We start from the raw sequence: 13,646 nt of genomic DNA, 5'->3' as shown, positions 1-13,646 counted from the left end.
CTTGGAGCCAGAGGTTCCTGGATTCAAATCTTGACTCCAAGTAACCTTGGACAAGTCCTAGCCCCTCTCCGTGCCTCAGTTTCCTTTTTGACTTTATTATTATTATTTTTTGTAAAATAGGTGGGGGTCAGAATCCTTACTTGATGATGTTGATGTGATGTGATGAAATTAAATTTTATTGGCAATGTGTCTAACACAGCACCTGGTCCATGATGGCTGTGATGGTTATTTGTGTGGGGTGTGCTGGGAGACCTTTGAGTGGGCTTTGCTTCATTATAGACAAGTGATGGTAGTTTATTTATAGTTGGGGGCAATGAAAGGCGGTTGAGAGGTGGGTGCTGGTGAGGAAAGAAAAGCAGGAATGGAGGGAAGGAGAGTGATTGGAGAGAGAGAGAGAACACAGTGACACATCAGCCAGACCAACTTTTCTTCACCATGGTGGAAAGAAAAAATTAGGGGTTTGCCGTGCTGTCCTCATTCAGCAGCAATTCAGCAAAAAGTGCTGTCTTGCTCTGGTGGCATTGAGCAATTCTGACTCCACCTCTCCCTTCTTCCCACACGTTCTGTTTACTGAAAATCTCAAGACCATAGAAGAGGTTCCCTCTTCGAATGAGAGAAACACAGCACCATGGGGGGCTCCAGCTTGCTCCTCTTCTGGGGTAAGTGTGGGGCTGAATGGTGATGGGAGGGTTGAGGGAAGCCTGCACTGGATGTATACTGTAGGGAAAAGGGAAGGCCATGGGGTGTTCAGCCAGAGACCCCAATTCTAGGTTGGACACTGCCAACACCTTCACCGGGGGGACCTTGACAAAAATCACAGAGCACAGGGAATTCCCTTTGTCAGGGCAGACTTTCTTTATAGTCATTGATTTGACATGTATTTCCTGAGCAGCTACTATGTGCCCGGTCCCATTGTAGGCATGGAGGGGAGAGCAGTGATAAACAAGCGATTCTTGCTTTGCTGACACCCTCATGGGAGGGACAGGCAGAAAAGAAGCCACTGGCCATAACAGTAACCACCCACCTAGCAACATTTTAAGTTCCTCAAATAACTTCACAAAACACCTCCAAATACTGGGTGACTAGTAGCCCCATTTTATAAAGGAGGAAACTGAGGCAAAAGAGGTTAGACGACTTGCCCAAGACTACTTAGCTCACAAGGGGTAGAGCCGGAAATCTGGCTCCAGAGTCATATGCTTTATTGCTCCTTACTAGGCTATGCTGTCCCAAATAATAACTACACAAAAACATTTCAGGCAGTGGGAGTGCCACAAAAGAAGAGAGTAACTGGGAGTTATGTTGAAGGGGGAAGTCAGGGAAGACCTCTTGGAGGGGGTGACATTTGTGCTGAGGCCTGAGCCATGAGATGGAGACTTCCTGTCTGTTCTCTTATTTCCCTTTCTTCAGACATAAGTTTGTACTGGTCTTATTTATGGACTATGTTGTGGTTTTCTTCGTGTCTTTCAAGTTTTGGTCACTGTCCAAATCTATGAATGAGAGAGATGAGCACTGGGTGTTAAACACAACTAATGAATCACTGACCCACTACATCAAAAATTAACGATGTACTATATGTTGGCTAACTGAACATAATAATAAAAAAATCTATGAATGAGGGACAATGTTTTGAACAACAAATGTGGGCTTCCTTAGCTGTGGTCCAGTGCATCTATTTCTGAAGGAGAAAACATGGGTGCAAAGAGATTAAATAAGTCTTCCAAGGCCATGCAGTCAATAATTAGCAAAGCCAGATTTTTAAATCCAAGCGTTTGGGCTCCAGAGTTGGTATGCTTAAAAACAGTGCTCTGTTCCTTCTACAATGATGAAGTAGGGATGCCTGGGTGGCTCATTCGGTGGTGCATCTGCCTTTGGCTCAAGTCATGATCCCAGGGTTTTGGGATCGAGTCCCGCATTGGGCTCCTGCTTGGCAGAGAGTCTGCTTCTCCCTCTGCCTGCCGCTCCCCCCACCTGTGCTCTTTTCCTTATTCGTTCTCTCTCTGATAAATAAGTACATAAAACTTTAAAAAAAAATCTAAAATGATGAAGGAGCAAAACAATTTTGGTGATAATGAATGGGAATGTAAGGAGTTTCGGTCTGTGGGACTTGTGGACCGGCAGGCAACCTTAGAAGGAGCAGGTAACTCGTGGACCACAAATGCAGGAATGCCGAGTTGTTGCTTTGTGGTGTTAGCATTTTTATTAGCTACTAGTGCCCCTTATTCTGCCCTGGAGTTAATCATCAGAGTAGTGATGACGACACTGAGGGTAGGGATGGTGGGGGTGGGTACGAGAAGATGGGGAGGTGGAGGTCAGGTGGTGGGAGTGGTGGAGGTGGGGGTGGTCATGGGGGCAGTGCGGGTGGTGATGAGGTTGAAGGTGGGGGTGGTGGTCAAGGGAAGGGTGGGGTGGGGGCAAAGATGGGTGTGGTGGGGGTAAGGGTCACAGAGGTGGTAATAGCAAAGAAGAGCTAAATGCTGGTAGGCTGCACTGCCTCTTGGACACTTTTTTTCATCTCTCCCTAAGAACCAAGTTTTGCCTTCTTGAGGAAGATGTCATTTCTCTTGAGAATACATGTTTTAGTGTCTGTTTTTGAAAATCAGCTGGAACTCTTTTTTGTAAAAGAAAATTAAGATAATACAAACAAAATGAAAAACATGAAGTGCAGAAACACAGGAATGGCTGCTGTATTATGTGACATACTGTATGTCTGTCACTCTGTTGGACCTCTATGTGACATGCTGTATGTCTGTCACTCTGTTGGACCTCTATGTGACATGCTGTATGTCTGTCACTCTGTTGGACCTCTATGTGACATGCTGTATGTCTGTCACTCTGTTGGACCTCTATGTGACATGCTGTATGTCTGTCACTCTGTTGGACCTCTATGTGACATGCTGTATGTCTGTCACTCTGTTGGACCTCTATGTGACATGCTGTATGTCTGTCACTCTGTTGGACCTCTATGTGACATGCTGTATGTCTGTCACTCTGTTGGGCCTCTATGTGACATGCTGTATGTCTGTCACTCTGTTGGACCTCTATGTGACATGCTGTATGTCTGTCACTCTGTTGGACCTCTATGTGACATGCTGTATGTCTGTCACTCTGTTGGACCTCTATGTGACATGCTGTATGTCTGTCACTCTGTTGGACCTCTATGTGACATGCTGTATGTCTGTCACTCTGTTGGACCTCTATGTGACATGCTGTATGTCTGTCACTCTGTTGGACCTCTATGTGACATGCTGTATGTCTGTCACTCTGTTGGACCTCTATGTGACATGCTGTATGTCTGTCACTCTGTTGGACCTCTATGTGACATGCTGTATGTCTGTCACTCTGTTGGACCTCTATGTGACATGCTGTATGTCTGTCACTCTGTTGGACCTCTATGTGACATGCTGTATGTCTGTCACTCTGTTGGACCTCTATGTGACATGCTGTATGTCTGTCACTCTGTTGGACCTCTATGTGACATGCTGTATGTCTGTCACTCTGTTGGACCTCTATGTGACATGCTGTATGTCTGTCACTCTGTTGGGTCTCTATGTGACATGCTGTATGTCTGTCACTCTGTTGGGTCTCTATGTGACATGCTGTATGTCTGTCACTCTGTTGGGTCTCTATGTGACATGCTGTATGTCTGTCACTCTGTTGGGTCTCTATGTGACATGCTGTATGTCTGTCACTCTGTTGGGTCTCTATGTGACATACTGTATGTCTGTCACTCTGTTGGATCTCTCATCTACGTTCATCAAACCTACTTATATGAGGCCATTCCAGGAGCACTGTTTTCAGCTTGAGCACATTGCTTCTTGATGGCTCACGGTGTTTTTCTTTTCTTTCCCCATAGGGTATTGTGGTCTATTCTTCTGGGTCGTTTTCCCATTGGAATCAATGGCAGTTGGTAAGTTGGTCAAAGAAAATCCATATATTCAATGTGCGGGAAGATGCTTTTTGGGGAGGAGACCCTTCTGTCCCAGGAGGCTGAACTGCAGCTGAACACTTGTTGGGAGATACTTAGTGACAGAGCAAGGGATAAGTAACACCCAGGTCTCCTGGTTCCTCCTCCACGCACTTACCTTTGTGCCTTGGATTCACTGTGTGACCTCGGATGAGTCACACGAAACCTCTCTTGATGGTCACTCTCCTCAACCGTGAAATAGTTAACACAGATTCCCATCCCAGGGACATTGTGAAGCTTCAGTTGAAAGAGGTAACTTTGGTAACTACTTGGTACATGTTATAAGAGCATCATAAATGGTACTGGGAATGGGGATGGAATTTACTCAAACTACAACTCAATGTGGAAAAAACTGCATTTAAAAAACGTATTAATTGTTCTCATCTTCTACATAAGCTGCTGCTGGATGGAGAGGAAAAGCACTGCCAGTTCTTTGTGTTCTCAGTGTCTCCATTTCCTGGCTCACCCTTATTTGGGAAATTCAGTCTGTGTTGTGCAAAGAGTTAATCTTTCAAATTTCTTACGCTACTCTTGGTCCGCCCAAGATGGTGGCTGTGTGTTGTTGTAGGGGCAACTTATGGGATCTTATGGCTGTCAAGGGTGGACTGTGGGTAGGATGTTTTGTCCACTGGTAGAGCATGGCCCCACCTTGCTTGTCTGGTAGTCCTCTCAGAAGCTCTTTACCCCCCAGGGGTCCTTGCAGGAGCTTCTACTTTCCACGTTCAGGCTATAGGAACCCAGAAGATGTTTTTTTGACCTCCTACTAGCTACCTCCTTCTGTGGATTCTAATCCTTGGCTCTCATACCCTGTTGGATGTGACAGCAGCAGAAAGCAAACTTCTCTTTTAGACTGGGAAACTCTACTTGGTTTTTGCTGGGAGAAGTCAGCCCCTAGCCTTGATACCCCAATTCATCCATTCCTTCCAAAAGTTTCTGAGGTGATGTGGTGGAGGAGTAGGGCTTCTGGTGGGTCCCTCTCATCTCTCTTTATTAGCTTCCCACAATTTTTCTCTTCCCTTGTAAAAGGTATTTATTTCCCTTACACCATGGCTTAATGAAAACTCTACTTTCTAGTCCTTCAAGCCTGGCTACCCCAAAATCTTTTTATTGAGATATGACTGACATATAACATTGTGTAAGTTTAAGGTGTCTATGTGTTGATATGATACACATGTTGGGGTCCGTTATCAAAGGAGAGAGACTGATACAAAGCAAAGATCAAGCAAAGCTTTATTTCATGCCAGTATCGAGAATCAAACTGACTGGTTGGGGCCGTCTCTTACGGAGAGAGCGATGACCCCCAGCCTCACAGACTAGCTTTTACAGAGCAAAGGCCATGTGGTTGAGCCTGGCCACATACAGGTGGCCAATGAGATTGTTAACACACAGAGAAAGTTGCATAGTCATGTTAGGTCACACACGAGTGGCCAATTGAATTACAATTTACCTTATAGTAGCTGTTTGAACTAGCCTATCACTCTGGTCAGAATTGGCGCCCAAGTTTGACGCCCAAAAGGCGGGGTTTTCATTCTTTGGTGGTTAGGGTGATAGTATGTGTGCTTTACTGATTGGATGTCTCCACCTGGCCTGACTCATCCTTGCATTCTGGGCTCTGTTATCTCCATCTGACCTGACTCGTCCTTATATTTGGGCTCTGTTATCAGGGACTGGTTGACCATATTTACTGGTTTCCCAGATTTGCTTTTAAGTAAGTTCCTCGGGTGGGGGGGCAGGGTCAGTTTAAGTTTTACTGCACGAACAACAAAATGGCTGTTTAACCGAGATGGAGTCACTCTGGCTAAGTAGGCCCTTACACACACATATATTGAGAAAGATTATCACCATAGTGTTCACTAACATCTTCATCACCTTAAATAACTGCCATCTTTTTTTTCCTGGAATAAGGATATATAAGAACTACTTGTAGCAACTTCCAAGTACATAATGAGGTATTGTTCACCAGAGTAATTATGCTATACACTAGATCCCCAAACTTGTTCATCTTACAAGGCTTTGCTTTCAAGGCTACTGTTTTGCTGGGAACCCAAACATCCAGTTTGGTAATTAAAACTTGAATGTTACTGTTTCGCTTTCATGTGTGTCTACTGCTAAGACGTCCTAAAATCTCCTGAATGAGAGTAAATCCTTCAGCAGAATGTGTTGGGGAAGGGAGTTCACACCCATGTAAGTGGAAAAGAAAATCCTATCACTCTATTTCCAAAAAGATCACCTTGATAAAAAAAAATATCAATATTATCATTGATTCCAGAAAGTGAGGAAGTCATCGTATGACTCTCCACAGCTCTGGGACCCAGCTGGGGCCTGACACTATGCAGACAAGTTAGGTAGATAAATAAATAAATAAATAAATAAATAAATAAAAGAATCTGTGCCTCACATAGAGTGTGAGAGATGTTATAGTCAAGGCACATACTCGAAATTTGTAAGTGGAAATTCCAAAGACTTAACATTTGAGAAAACTGAGCACTATTGGGATTAAAAATGGAATTGGGATGTTAACTTTGTGATAGTTCACCAAAGTACGTACTTAAAATATTTGTGCTTGTCTCTCTATACCATACTTTATAAAATACTATGAAAATGCATATACACTTTGATACAGCAATTCCTAATCCAGAAATTTATTCCAAAGAGATGTTTGTATAAAGTACAGACATACCTCACCATACACTCAAGGATGTGTTCGTTATACTATTCTGGTAACAACTTGGAATAAACAATGTTTGTTTACATGACAGGACTGGTTGGATAAAACATTGTGTTTGTTAGAGTAACCCTAGCTACTGTAACAAACCCAAAACTGTCCATGGCTTACTAAAAATAAATTTAATTTTTGTTTGGTTTAGAGTCCAATGCAAATATTTCTGGCCAGTCAGTGGTTTTCCTCCAAATGCTAATTTGGAGACCCAGACACCTTCTGTCTTGTGGCTCAGCCATGCTAGGGTGTCAGAGTCTTCTGCAGACTGTGGCAGGAGGGAAAAGAAACAGTGGAGAAGGCATACCCACTTTCTAAAAACAGAGGTCTGGCAGTGAGGCATGTGGTATTTGCTTGGGGTCATAGGACCATACCTGGACACAAGGTGAGCTGGGAAATGCAGTCCAGGGTGGGTAAGCTGCCTGCTACTGACAGTTCCATACCGTGGAACTTTGGCTTCCAAGCCAGTCCCTGGCACAGTTAATGCCCATGGGCATTGTGGAAACTACATAGCTGTTCAAAAGCATGAGTTGGGTCTGTATGCACTGACTTGGAAAGTTGCCCCAAACATATCCTTCCCTTAACTTTTTATTATAGAAATACTTAAACATTCAAAAGTAGGGGAAACAGTACAACAGACTTCCATGTACCCATCACCCAGCTTCCACGCTTGACAAATTTTGCTGCTCTTGGTTTGCAAGACCTACTCTGAAGTGAAAAAACAAGAGGACAACAGAGTAGTCCTTTCCAGGTTGATGGAGCTGCTCTGAATCTGTAATAGCCACTAGCCACAAGTGGTTACTGAGCGCTTGAAATAAAGCCAATAGGACCAAATAATGGGATGTTTCATTTTATTTAATTTCATAGATTTATTTATTTTTTAAAGATTTTTTTTGTCCTTCTAGGTTACTCTTGGAGGTTTTTTTTTGTAATAATTATTATGTTATGTTAGTCACCATACAGTACATCACTAGTTTTTGATGTAGTGTTCTAGGATTCATTATTTACGTATAACACCCAGTACTCATTACAACACGTGCCCTCCTTAATTTCAGAAAGTGAGAGAGAGCATGTGTGTGTACTCTTGAGCAGGGGGGAGGGGCAGAGAGAGTGGGAGAAGCAGACTGCCTGGTACCAGGACCCTGAGATCATGACCTGAGCTGAAGGTAGATGCTTAACCAACTGAGCCACTGAGGCGCCCCAGTCTTCAGAGATTTAAAAGCAAACAGCTGTATATGATTAGTAGCTACTGTTTTGGAGAGCACAGTAGATTGTATATTGCATGATCTCACTTGTGTCAAGAAAATTGTGTGAATTTATAAATTTATTCATATTTAATAATACACTTGCATGACTGAGTCTATGAATAGGATTTAGCCTGGAGGGGATTCACTCTAAGCTTTCGACAGTGGTTGCCTCTGGGTGTAAAGATGGAGGACTGAGAGATCTTCACTTTGAATTTTATATACTTCTGCATTGTTTGTTTGAATTTTTTTTTACAAGCAATTATTACCTTTAAAAAAAAAAAAGACACAAACCAAAAAAAAAAAAAAATGCACCAAAATAAGAATGACCATCTGCTTTTGGTCATTTTCTGTAGAAGCAGAGCTGACAGGATTGTTGTGTACGTAATTCATCAAGGGAGGACTCTCAGGAAACACTTGCAGGAGGGTGAGGGGAGCAGGATAGGGAGGAGAGAGAAACTAGCCTCCCAGAAGGTGTTTTAGGAGAGTTTTAGCCACAACCTGGTCTCACAAGGAGCCCTGCAGTGTGCAATGCATCTCAGAGGTTCACCTGCTCAGGGGGAAAGCAGAGACTATGCTGTAACTCACCTGTACCTGTTCCACCAGTGTTTGCCTGGGGGATCGGCATGCCATCCCAGTAAAGCAGATGGGGGGTGGTGGGTACCAAGAATGGCCGCTCTCCCACCCCTTCTTACGGGGCAAGGACTCATGAACTGGTGTAGGATGAATCCCCAGGAGGAGACTGGGTTTTCCCCTTCGCATACCCGCTCCTGCTTTCGTAACTTGCTGCTGTAATCACTGATACTCGGGGAAATACGGAGACTGGCTGGCTCACGGCCACATTCAAAGGGATCCGATGGCTTCTCCTTGCTCTGCTGTGGGCTGGTGGCAGCTGCGGAGCACGTGTTCTGGGAACAGGCCTCCCAGACTGAAGGCAATTAGACCTTGGATGAGCACCTTCAGCGCTCGGTGTTGTCATCTGATTAATGGGTGTTGCAATGACCCTCCCCCTGACCTAATGGGTTAGTTGTGAGGATTTGACTCCATGTGCTATAGTTAAGAGATGGGCGCTGGAGTCATAGTTCCTGGGTTCAAATCTTGGTTCCAGTCCTCACATATTTCAGTAAATTCCCTAAAACTTCAATTTCTACAAAAATGAGAGTCAGACAGGTTAATTAATCCAACTGGTAGTGCTTCAAATGGTACCCGGAACATAGCAGGTGCACAACTGTGTCAATGCTCCCTCTTCTCAGAGAAACCGAAATTATCTGGTTCATACTGGCTGGGCCAAAGCCATAGTGAGTGGGCACAGTCAGGACAGTGACCAGGACCCCCAGAAGCCCTGCCAGCCTTCACCCATTCTACTTTAACTTCTCTTGCATTCTGACTGGTGGTGTGACCTGGGGGAATCTATGGAAACACTCTTGGACCTCTGTTTTCATATCTGTAAAATGGAGTTGTGGGAGGCTGCAATAAGGCTTGAGACGAGGACTAAATCAGGCCCTGACTTGTGTCTCCTTTAAAGTCCAAATAACCTAACAAAAGGTTTAGGACGGGAAAAGTTGAGTAGCACTGAGAAAGGGTCTGTGCTATGTGTTGTGCGCTTGCCTACGTGACTTCCCACACACTTGCTAAACAAATGAGAACAATTCAGTTGGGGTCATAAGTTCGTGGCTGGTCCTTGATGCCCTAGTACAGCCCATAAATTACTTTCAGGTTTGCTGTATCAATACAGAACATTTGTACTGGCATCAGCCATTTGGCATCACGAGGTCTGCTTATGGTTAATTGTGAAACTTATTATGGGAACTCGTGGTTGTTTAACTAGACAAAGATGTATTGCTTCTCCTATGGTAATATCACTATATATATGGCCTTAATGCTTTGAATAAACTTAGCACTGTTGGACATCCTCCTCAGTGCTTCTCCTGCCCCCATCTCTCTGCTTCTTGAGTTCTTTTCTTCATCCTCTTACCCTCACGTTCCTGGTCGATTTGTCGTGCCGGCTGCGACATGGAGTCCTTGTGTTTACCTTGAGGTAGGGTGACCAACTGTCCTGGCTTGTCTCTTACCAGAAGGGGACTTCCTGGGACTCTAGACTTCCAGTGCTAACACCAGGGAAGTCCTGGGAAAACTGGGGTTACTAGGTCCACCCATCTGGAAGCACTATTATAGGGCCCTGCAGACAAAGCACAGAAGGAGCCTGGAGCTTGGAGGCACCAGTGAAACGGAAGCTCTAGTTCTAACTTCAAAAGTCCTTTTGCCCCTTGGAGTCTCTTTATGCTTGGGTCAATTAGGTGATCATTCATTAAATTGTTTGGCTCATAGCTGAGGAGCATGTGTCTGTCTCAGGGGGATTGTTAAAGGGGTTTCCTGGCTTCTTGCCCTTGCAGTGGCCACCAGAGGGCACCAGGGAGCACCCAAGTCAAGTTCCACCTCCTCTGCCCACAACCCTCCAGGTATCCCACCACCCTCAGCTCAAAGCCCAAATCCTCCTGGAGACCTCTAAGGCCTGCTCCATCCCCTCCATGTCCTGCCCTCCTCCCTCTCTTTGCCTTGCTCTCTTTGTTCTGACCACACACCCCTCCTTGCTGTTCCTCTAATACCTCAGGCCCAGTCCTGCCCCAGGGCCTTTGCATGAACTATGTCCTCTGCTTGGGATGCTCTTGCCCTACATATACACTTGGCTCTCTCCCTCATCTTCTTTATGTTTCAGCTCATGAGTCATCTCAGTGACTACCCTATTTTTGACATTGTATCCCTTACCCTCAACTCTCCAGGTTATTAGCTCTGTAAAGATGGGGAATTTTGTGTGTCTTGAATCTGCAGTGCCTAGAATAGTGTCTAATGTATAGAAGGTATTTGTATTTATCAGAGTTATCCAGAGAAGCAGAACCAATAGGATGGATACATATAGATAAAAAAATTTGTCATAAGGAATTGGTTCATGCAATTTGGGAGGCTGGCAAGTCCTAAAATCTTTGCAGTGACATGCAAAGTTCTCGAGACCAGAAAGAATTTGGGGAACTGAGCAAAGGTGAGCATGGCTGGTGGGACAAGGTAGGAGATGAGCTGAGAGGTTGGTTGGTGCCAAGTCACACAGACCTGGGTTGAGATTCTGGTTTGGGGTGGGTTTGAGTTGTGAGCTATTGAGCCAGAGGAAGAGGGTGATGGGAAGCTCAGATGAAAGGCAGGAAGTTTGCAAAGAACAGCATTGCCTCTACAGATGAAAGAGGAAACTGTTAATGAGAAGAGATACAACTGAGATGTCCTGCAGGGAAAGGAAACAAGGCATGTTGTAAGAAGTTTTTGCAGCATTTTATGAAGTGCTTTCTTACTCTATCAGTCAACACTGGCCTTACCATTCACTCCTCTTTCTTTCACATCCCACACCCAGTCCATTGGCAAATACTGTTAACATCACCTTCGGAAGAAACCCCAAATCTTGTGTCTTCCACAGCTCCCAGCGGGATTGCAGCCACCATCCTGGCTTACCTGGTTGGGAGCAGGTGCCTCCTGCCTGGTCATTCTGCCCCTCTACAGTTCATCTACCAGCCAGGGGCCACAGGACCCTGTTAAAACCTCAGTCCAGCTCTGTCCTGTCTGTGCTCAGACACCTCATGGCTCCCAACACTCTCTGTAGAAAGCCGAGGCGTGCCAGCCCTCTAGCAGATCTAACATGATTTGTCTGTGTCCAGGCCTCCCATTTCCCCCTTCCCACTGTGTTCTAGCCACACTGACCTCCTTGTAATGCCACCAAACCTCTTGGCATGGTCTTGCCCCTTCATGCTGTTTCCTCTGCTCTAGGTACCTTCATGGCTCATTCACCTCCCTCTGGTCTTTGTTCTAATGTTAGCATCTCAGCAAGGTCTTCATTATTGAGCACCGACTGTGTACTGGGCACTATTGTATGCACTCAGCGCACAGCAGTGAATGACAGATACAAATCCTTGCCTTCCAGGAGCTCAAAGTCCATCAGGACAACAGACTTAATCAATCACAGAAGTTGTTTTGTTTTGTTTTTTAACAAAGAATTGTTTTAGAAATTATCTGAAAATTAACTTCACTTTCAGCCAGATTTACCTCTTCCTGGAGAGCAGTAGTAAAAATCACTCACTCCAATGAGTGGAGATGCCACTCACCGGCTGTGTGTCCTTGGACAAGTTATTTAACCTCCCTGAGCTTCAGTTGTCCACATCTGTGTAATGGGAATTGTATGAGTATACTAAGGCTGCTCTAGCCAATTAACAAACTTGGTAGTGTCACACAACAAAAACATTACCTTGTGGGTCTGGAGATCAGAGGTCCAAAGTAGGTCCCATTGGGCTAAAATCAATGTGTCCGCAGGGCTGCGTTCTTTTCTAGAGGTTCTGCAGGATAATCTTTTTGCCTTTTCCAGCCTCTAGAGGCCTCCTGGATTCTTTGCCTTGTGTCCCTCCTCCTCCACTTTCAAAGCTGGCAATGACTGGCCAGGTCTTTCTTACATTGTGTCACTTTTCCTCTGCTGGCTTCACCTTCTGTTTATAAGGACCTTTGTGATTACATTGGCCCCATCTGGTTAATCCAGAATAATCTCTTCATCTTGGGATCAGCTGATTGCCGATCTTTTTAAATTTTTTTTTAATTTTTTAAATTTCTTTTCAGTGTTCCAGAATTCATTGTTTATGCACCACACCCAGTGTTCCATGCAATATGTGCCCTCCTCAGTATCCACCACCAAGCTTACCCATCCCCACCCCCCAAAAAAACCCCCTCAGTTTGTTTCTCAGAGTCCACAGTCTCTCATGGTTCGTCTCCCCCTCTGGTTTCCCCCAACTCCCTTCTCCTCTCCATCTCCCCTTGTCCTCCATGTTATTTGTTATGCTCCACAAATAAGTGAAACCATATGATAATTGACTCTCTCTGCTTGACTTATTTCACTCAGCATAATCTCTTCCAGTCCCGTCCATGTTGCTACAAAAGTTGGGTATTCATCCTTTCTGATGGAGGCATAATACTCCATAGTGTATATGGACCACATCTTCCTTAACCATTTGTCCATTGAAGGTCATCTTGGTTCTTTCCGCAGTTTGGCAACTGTGGCCATTGCTGCTGTGGACATTGGGGTACAAATGGCCAGTTCATTGCCAATCTTAATTCCATCTGAAACCTTAGTGTTCCCTTGCCACGTACCATAGCATATTCATAGGTTCCGGGGATTAGGATGTGGTCGTCTACCAAGGGGCATTATTCTGATGACCACAGGAATGATAATATCAAATAAGTCTCTTCCCAGGCACCTAGAAGCCTGCCTCCACCTCTGGCTTTGTCTTTCTGGAGCTCACAGTGTGGCGGGGGAAATGATCATTAAAAAGCTAATCGTGGGGCGCCTGGGTGGCTCAGTGGGTTAAAGCCTCTGCCTTCAGCTCAGGTCATGATCTCAGGGTCCTGGGATCGAGCCCTGCATCAGACTCTCTGCTCTGTGGGGAGCCTGCTTCCTCTTCTCTCTTTCTGCCTGCCTCTCTGCCTACTTGTGATCTCTGTCTGTCAAATAAACAAAACAATAATAAAAAAAAGCTAATTGTATAAATAATAGGGCAACTGTAATTATGGTAGGTGTCATAGAGAAGGAGCTCAGGAAACCTTGGGAGCGTCAAGGGAGGCTTTTTGGAGAAAATGACAGTTAAGCAAGACCTAAGGAATGAATAGGAATGGGTCAGGCAAAGCAGAGGTCAAGGGAATA

The 13,646-nt window shown here is 44.8% G+C and overlaps 1 protein-coding gene across 2 annotated transcripts in view; it reads left to right on the top strand.

The window, feature by feature from the left end:
• Positions 1 to 587: 587 nt before the first annotated feature.
• Positions 588 to 13,646, top strand: part of ADGRE1 (adhesion G protein-coupled receptor E1) — a 51,551-nt gene continuing 38,492 nt past the window's right edge. The window contains exons 1-2 of one of the 2 annotated variants that reach the window (XM_047705308.1): positions 588 to 659; positions 3,854 to 3,907. In XM_047705308.1, the coding sequence (XP_047561264.1) occupies positions 629 to 659; positions 3,854 to 3,907 (85 nt within the window). In that variant the 5' untranslated portion in view covers positions 588 to 628. The remainder of the gene's footprint in view (positions 660 to 3,853; positions 3,908 to 13,646) is intronic. The other variant, XM_047705316.1, reaches the window with a different exon arrangement.

This window comes from Lutra lutra, chromosome 1 (assembly GCF_902655055.1).
Source record: "Lutra lutra chromosome 1, mLutLut1.2, whole genome shotgun sequence".
NCBI classification, from domain to species: domain Eukaryota; kingdom Metazoa; phylum Chordata; class Mammalia; order Carnivora; family Mustelidae; genus Lutra; species Lutra lutra.
Note: the sequence above shows the minus strand (reverse complement) of the source record. Positions and strands in the feature narration are given on the sequence as shown.